At 38.4% G+C, this 7,694-nt stretch overlaps 1 protein-coding gene across 2 annotated transcripts; it reads right to left on the reverse strand.

Annotated features, from left to right (window-relative positions):
* Positions 1-1,037: 1,037 nt before the first annotated feature.
* Positions 1,038-6,201, reverse strand: npy2rl (neuropeptide Y receptor Y2, like). 2 transcript variants are annotated; one of them, XM_079864596.1, is made up of 6 exons: positions 5,967-6,201; positions 5,456-5,524; positions 4,365-5,058; positions 3,759-3,915; positions 2,153-2,483; positions 1,038-1,448 (listed from the first exon to the last, which is right to left on the reverse strand). In XM_079864596.1, the coding sequence occupies exons 3-5, from the start codon at positions 4,997-4,999 to the stop codon at positions 2,154-2,156; spliced, it is 1,122 nt and encodes a 373-aa protein (XP_079720722.1). In that variant the 5' UTR covers positions 5,000-5,058; positions 5,456-5,524; positions 5,967-6,201; the 3' UTR covers positions 1,038-1,448; position 2,153. The 2 variants fall into 2 exon arrangements, with proteins under 2 accessions (XP_079720722.1, XP_079720721.1); XM_079864595.1 differs by lacking the exon at positions 5,456-5,524.
* Positions 6,202-7,694: the final 1,493 nt, after the last annotated feature.

Consider the following 7,694-nt stretch of genomic DNA (forward strand, 5'->3'; position numbering starts at 1 on the left):
ACCGTCAATGATAATTCTTTATTTTAATGCTGTATTATATGAAACACATTCTTAAAGGAGAACTCCGGTCAATTTTAACATTGAGCTCATACCTGTATTTATTTCCTGTTTTCGGTCTAAGTCCACAGTAGTCGATTGTCGATTTCGCGCAGTTAGTTAGTTACCTATGATCACGCGCGTGAACTCGACAATCGACTACTGTGGACTTCGACCGAAAACAGGATGTAAATACAGGTATGTGCGCTGGCTGAATTAACTTCATTTTTATTCATATCTTTCACATCTACTGCAGTCAGATTCACCGTGTTCACTCTGAAGGAATCACTCACATTGGCTGGGCACTTGTAATGACACATCAAGGATGTTAAGAGGCTAAAAGCAGGTTTAAAACTTGCCCCATTGAAGTCAACAGGGTGCAAATTTTAAAAACAGGATAACACGGTGTAGGCAACACCGATTTTTGTCGTTGTTCTCTGTACTGACAGCACTCCAAATGTACAAAAAAATTAGCTCAATGTTAAAATTGACCGGAGTTCTCCTTTAATATTTTAATATGAAAAGTATCGAACTGACAGAACGTCCTTCGAGGTTTTAATGGAGGGGATAATACAGATCTATGTGTTGAAACATTCAAACTGCAGGGGTAGAAACATCTCCCTGGCTTTGTGCTGTTGTTAGTCTAAAGGAGTGCCGGCACACTATTCCTCAGTGCAAATTACTTTCAGATGAAAGGAGATGCAATTTGCTGTTAACACTTTCCAGAGCCATTTAAATGCTCGACCTGCCTGTAATTCCACACGAGATGATGACTGATAAACAACTATAGAGCCATTGTGAGGTTGAAGATCTAAGGAGCACAAATTTGTTGTATGACAACACCCAAAACTGTTTCATGATGAGGAGCCTTCTTCAACGATGAACAAAACTGTGCACAGCATCCGCACAGCAAGATCCAGAAATAATGTTTAAAATGTTCTTATTTCAAGTATATATGTTAGATTATATATCTCCCATTCAGTCACCTTATAGATCTTTGTGTAGATGCATTGATGAAGATGATGAGAATATCCTCTAAACGTGAAGAGCTCTACTCATCTAAGCTCTTTTATTGAACTCACAGTGTAGAATTTAGCTAGGTCACATTGATGCACCAGTACAATTTCATGTAACAGGGACATGGACAGCAAGACCTTGAACAATCATTAGAGTGAAATAAAGCACTTCCAAACTCCATTCCCACAGTGTAGTGTAAACCAGCATAGATGGGAAACAAACCATGATGACAAGCAGATCAGCCATGGCAAGGTGTGCCAATGAAAAAATTGGTGATGGTATGAAGTTTCTTAAATTTAAAGACCACATAAATCACCAGGGAGATGCAATGAATCCACCACTATGAATCCTCGACAGTGTTGAGCTCACATCAGGAATCCGTTCAGTATCCTCACCTAAACCATGTAAATAGAAAGAGGGACATTTTATAGATAGACAGATAGACAGACATAATAATAGATAGAACAATTTAAAAATAGACAGACATACATACAGATAGATAGATAGATAGATAGACAGACAGACAGACAGACATACAGATAGATAGAATAATAGAACAATATAAAAATAGACAGACGGACAGACAGACAGAAAGAAAGAAAGAAAGAAAGAAAGAAAGAAAGAAAGAAAGAAAGAAAGAAAGGAAAATAGACATACAGATAGACAGACAGAATAATGGACCAATAGAAAAATAGACAGACAGACAGACAGACAGATAGATAGATAGATAGATAGATAGATAGATAGATAGATAGATAGATAGATAGATAGATAGACATAAAGATAGACAGATAGATAGATAGATAGATAGATAGATAGATAGATAGATAGACATACAGATAGATAGATATATAGATAGATAGACATACAGATAGATAGATAGATAGATAGATAGATAGATAGACAGATAGATAGATAGATAGATAGATAGACATACAGATAGATAGATAGATAGATAGATAGATAGATAGATAGATAGATAGACATACAGATAGATAGATAGATAGATAGATAGATAGATAGATAGATAGATAGATAGATAGATAGACATAATAACAGATAGAACGTATCTAATAGTTAGATAGTTTACTGTTGTCACCTCAGACATCTGTTGCGTTGAGATGTGTCGTCACCATATCTTGGGCTTCCAAAGCCTTTTTTGGTTTGCTGCGAACCGCTGGGGCAGCCTGGCCCTCCATGTGCAATGAATCAAGCCGTTCCTTGCAACTGAAGACCGCAACAAAGGCGCTGCGGTAGTTACGGTTCATCCAACCGTACACCAGTGGGTTGGCGAACGTCGAGCACATGGCCACAATGTGGAAAACTGTGTAAAGAAGCCGGAAGTCCTTCATGTCCAACACGCTGTGGTCAATGTCAATGGCGAGCTGGAAGGCGTGAAAAGGCAACCAGCTGACTGCAAACACCACAACCTGCAACAGACCGGGTGAGAGGTCATCTGTTATCTGCATGCGTGCTGCATCACGACTGGACAAGCTGCAATAAAAACGCCTGATTGCGCTACATGCTGGTATTCATGCCGGTATTCAACTCTATTTATATTATTGCCAACTATAACCTCTTTCAAAATAACTGTGAAGAAAATAGCTCTGAAATATTTGGGTTACAGAAAACTGCTTCTTATGTGGAAATGCTCTTGGGAAAGAAGCATGCTGTTCTAGCTGTCCTGGCTCAAGAGAATAAACAGAGAAAGTACACAAACTAAAAATGTACAAGGTCCTTGTTGTGAACATCAGAACATCTACTGTAGAAATCCAGTAGAATACGATGACATAATGGCCGATGCAATTGATATTTGCTCCTGTCAAGATTATTGGAAGGCTTTCAATAATCTTGACCAAGAAGTTACTCTAAAAAAGTAATGAATTACAAGCTACTAATTACATCTTCAACAGTGTAATTAGATTACTTTACTACTTAGTCTCTCTAAAATGTATTGCATTACTTATTACTAATTACTTTCTAAATCCCTTATCAATCTCGACCAGTTGAACAATACAAGGATAGACATGAAACTGCTCCATTAATTCTTTCAAATAAATAACATAACATTTCATAAATTATTCTTTAACTGACCAAAGTATTTAAAGGGAGATAATTACATTAAAAACATATATTTTAACATTAGACAATACATTTTGATGCTAAATCCACTATTGTTTTACATAGAAATGTTCTATAGTCTATACAGTATTTACATCAGAAGTAACTGTAAAATTAAATTAAAGAAAAATGAAAAGTAATCCCTTACTTTAATCCCTCAAGGGAAAATGAACTAAATGACAGAAATGAATTACTTAGTAATGCACTACACCCAACACTGGTCTTAACATTGCCAAATATCAGCCTGTTTTTTTATATTTATTGAAATATTTTTATTGTTATTTTTATTTCTTTTCATTATTTTAATTACTTCTATGTAAAGCACTTTGAATTACCATTGTGTATGAAATGTGCTATATAAATAAACTTGCCTTTTCATAATCTATAATATACATTCCATAGCATAACATACATAGGTGCGTGTGTATATACTGTGTATATATACAGTATGTACACACACACACACACACACACACATATATAGGCTTTTTACTGTCTTCTATGTGTGAAATTCTAAAATGATACGAAGATGCCGGAATACTATGATATAATATTCACTCAGTAAAGCTGGAAACTGCACACACCATGGTTACCAGCATCTTGGTGGTCTTGCGGCGGCGCTGGTGCCTGTCGCTGCGACCAACTGGGCTGACATGATTGCGGAGTTTACTCCAGATACGGATGTAGGCAAAAGAGATGATAGCCAGAGGCAATATATATTGCAGCAGCAGCGTGGAGATTCTAGAGAAAGAAAACACAGCCGTCATCGATGTAAGTGCAGCTGAAGAGTGTCATTATGCTGTTGTTAAAGACAGTTTCATAAAATATGTACTTTTGTTCCAAAATTAAACCAGCCATGACTCATTTAAGCTGTAATTTATATGTTATGGAACAAACAAGGCTTTCAAAGATAAAAACAGAGAGTGAAACTATGAGCATATACAGCAACCTTGAATCAAAATCTAAATAATTCACAATGTTTCAGATGATCAAAATCTAGATGATGATGTCTGTTTACATAGATGTCAAAGTTTCAATCATCACAAATATGTATATGCAGATCTTTGAGCTTTCAGTTCAATTGTGAAACAGTTTCACTTGATAAATGAACAAAGCATACATTTGCGGCATCTTGAGGGCATGAGAAAACTAATAATGCGTTCATTAAAATCTGCATGTCTGATACTCACGAGTATAGAGTGCTGTCTGTACTACTGTCAGGCCATTTCTCTCCACAAACCTCAATGGAGTCATCTGGAGAAAGTTCTACAATCCCATACTCTCTGAATATGGCCAGTGGGCTCGCCAAGACGGCACTTACTACCCAGGTGATGGCAATGACCAGAAAGCAGGTGTCCTTTGACATTCGAGTGTCTAGGTGGTAAACGATGCATCTATGCCGGTCCAGTGCAATTACATTTAATGTAATTGTAGAGACGTGGACGGCGAGACCTTGAGCGTACGGCAGAGTGAAACAAAGCACTTGTCCAAACTTCCATTCCCTGAGGAGAGTGTAAGCCAGCGTGAACGGGAGACACAACGTGTTGATGAGTAGATCGGCCACGGCTAGGTTTGCGATGAAGAAGTTGGTGACGGTACGAAGTGTCTTAAATTTGTAAACCACGTAAATCACCAGGGAGTTACCCACAACGCCCAAAAGGATAATGGTAGAGTACGCCAAGATCAGAACCACCTGGACCCCGAGAAGCTTGGTGCTGTCCCCCAGCTCTAGCAGAGGATGGTTCAGAGTCATGTCAGATGAATCCTCCCCAATGGCCAGGTCTTTGCTCCCAGAGGAGCCATTGATTAAGCTGAGGGAATCCATTTAACACATGGCCATGCTCGATTTTGGAGAAAGACCAAGCTGTCCTTAGTTTTGACAACCTGAAAACACAGGTTTGAATTGACATTAGAAATCCTTTCAGATAGATAGATGAATGGATGGACGGACAGAGAGACAGACAGATAGATAGATAGATAGATAGATAGATAGATAGATAGATAGTTTAGGCAATAAAATGTACAGAAAATAATAAAAAATTATACAAAAATTCACACAAAAAGTAGCAAATGCTATTATACAAAGTGAAAAGTTTGGACTGTTTATCACGACTATGATAAGGCTTGAAGAACTAACCGTGTTTTTAGAAATCATTCCTTAAATAATTGTAAAACTTATACTGTAATAAATATGAAAATAATGGCATCTACCATCGGCATATATTAAAGAAAATCTATTAGAAATTAGCCTATTTCGAATTTACATGCATATCATACTTACTACTTAACTACCGGATAATACGGATCTCCATCCTGGGCTATGAATATTTTATATCCTCTCAGAGAGAGTCTGTCAGAATAATAAAAAAAAAGTCATTGGCGTGACAATATTGTTTTATTTCCAACAGCAAAAGAAGCCGTATCGACTTATTCTGAGGCAACTTGTCAGGTCACTTTCATTAAGGTAAAATGTATTCTGCGGGTTAAAAACCCATTGCGCACGGCTTGCCTGCGCTCGAGCACACCGGTCGTCTTTATCTGAGAGACAAATATGTACATGAAACCATTATCACTTGGAAACATAAACAAACATCGGAGTCCGTGGAAACTTCATGGCACACTTCCCAGGACACGGACACCGACGGCGAAATGGTCCGTGAAGGAGCGCACGAGGCGCACAAAATAAACGAAGAAATTGCGAAACGTTCAAATGTTCGTAGTCTGTATTATTAATGCCGGTTTGATGAAAATACGTGTTTGAACTAACAATGGATTATATTGGAATGACTTACCAATGTCCAGGCAGCGCATTCACCTCACCGTCTCCAATAATACGTCGTGCGAGTCAGGATACATCACCATCAGTTAAAAATAGATCTTTAGAAATATTATGTAGCTATATTTATACATTGATAAAAATTAAACAAGTACAAGTTCTTCTGTTTGCTTTTTCAATCAATATGTTTTCCTGAATGAAAGGTTGATGTTTCAGGTGAGGTGGGCTGTGGAGCTCAACCGTCTCTCTGACGCTCGCGACTGAATTACATGCATCCACACAAGCCAAACCCACAAGTTCAGAGTTCTTGAAAGAGGGGGGGAGAGACATCACGATGGTTAGGTTCAGTGGAATAACAGAAAAAATAACCTATAAATGCTTTATGATTTTTATTAAACTGCACCATTCAATATTTGGGTAAAAAGAACAAAAAACAACAACAACAATACAACCACTAAGGCAACAATATTAAACAATTAATAAATGTGTTATAGGCTAAATGTCGCAGTTTCATAATCTGTAATCTATCCATTGCAGTTGCGTTTGGTAAAAACAATGGTTTGACATTTTTTATGTATCTTTAATGTTTTCAGTGCTTTATTAATTTTATGTTACATAATTGTTTTAACATTTAGATTTTGCTGATGGGTTATCAATGTGTTCTTTTTTGTATTTTCTGTAGCGAAGGCATTGTAGAATGACGAGAAATTTACTGAATTGTAATTGGAAAACAGGAATTTAACACAGGTTCTGCATTCTGGGCAATGATGGGTATAGAGGCCCTATAAACCTTCTCAAACTTCAAACTTTAATGCAGTTTAAACTTTTTTTAAAAAACTTAAAAAAATAAGATTCTATCAGGCCAACATTCACAGTTTGTCTAAAAACTAAAAGTTAAAAAAGTTACAAATTGCAATAATGTGAACTTTACATTTCAATCATTTTAATTACTTCCTTATATTCAAATGTGAATTGGCAAATCTGCATTCTGTTTGTGTTACGGACGTAGACCAGTAAGAGCTGTGCGTATAAACCTCACTCCCCTGATCTCAAGAGGCGCACTAGCGACTGACACTACAGCGGCTGCGGTCTTTAGCTTCCTCGTTAGCGCCTGCCTCCCATGCCTCCCATGCCGGATCGAGCGGGTTGAGTAGGACCGGTTATATTTGGTGCCGAGAGGACCGGTTACATTTGGTGCCGTGACCCGGATGGGAAGGCGGTTTGGGGGGTTGGGGGGGGGGTGGAGTGTAACGGCCGTAGGCCAGTAAGAACTGTGCGTGTAAAGGGGGTCGCACACCGGACGCGCAGCTCAGCGCCTCGCCGCGCAGCGCCACGTCTTTTAAATTCGAACACATTATTCTCTATGAGAGTACACACACCGGCGGCGCCTTTCGGCGTCTGTCCGCGGCGCCCAGCAACGGCTCAGGACCGTGTTCAAAATCCTGCCGCGCCACAGAGCGCCATTTAAATAGTTTTATATTAAATTTATATTTATGTGTCTCAAATCATAGTTAATGTACATATGGACTTAACCCTGTGCTGCAATATACATTTAGTTTTATATTTATTTACAGAAATCAGAAAATTGCTGATGCTAACGGATTTTCAGGTGAGAGTTGTCCTAGACGTGGCGCGGCGCTGAGCTGCGCGTCCGGTGTGCGACCCACTTTAACCTCACTCCCCTGGTCTCAGGAAGCGCTCTAGCAACTGACACTACCGGCTACGTTCTTTAGCGCCCTTGTTA

This window comes from Squalius cephalus (genome assembly GCF_949319135.1).
Source record: "Squalius cephalus genome assembly, chromosome: 2".
NCBI classification, from domain to species: Eukaryota; Metazoa; Chordata; class Actinopteri; order Cypriniformes; family Leuciscidae; genus Squalius; species Squalius cephalus.

Bases quoted from the DNA above. Each gene is read 5' to 3' on its own strand.
- npy2rl (XM_079864595.1), bottom strand. From the start codon at position 4,999: ATGGATTCCCTCAGCTTAATCAATGGCTCCTCTGGGAGCAAAGACCTG. The intron at 3,916-4,364 runs GTGAGTATCAGA...TTCTTTCTCTAG, and splicing joins ACAGACAGCACTCTATACTC to AATCTCCACGCTGCTGCTGC. The intron at 2,484-3,758 runs GTGTGTGCAGTT...GGTCTGTTGCAG, and splicing joins CCAAGATGCTGGTAACCATG to GTTGTGGTGTTTGCAGTCAG.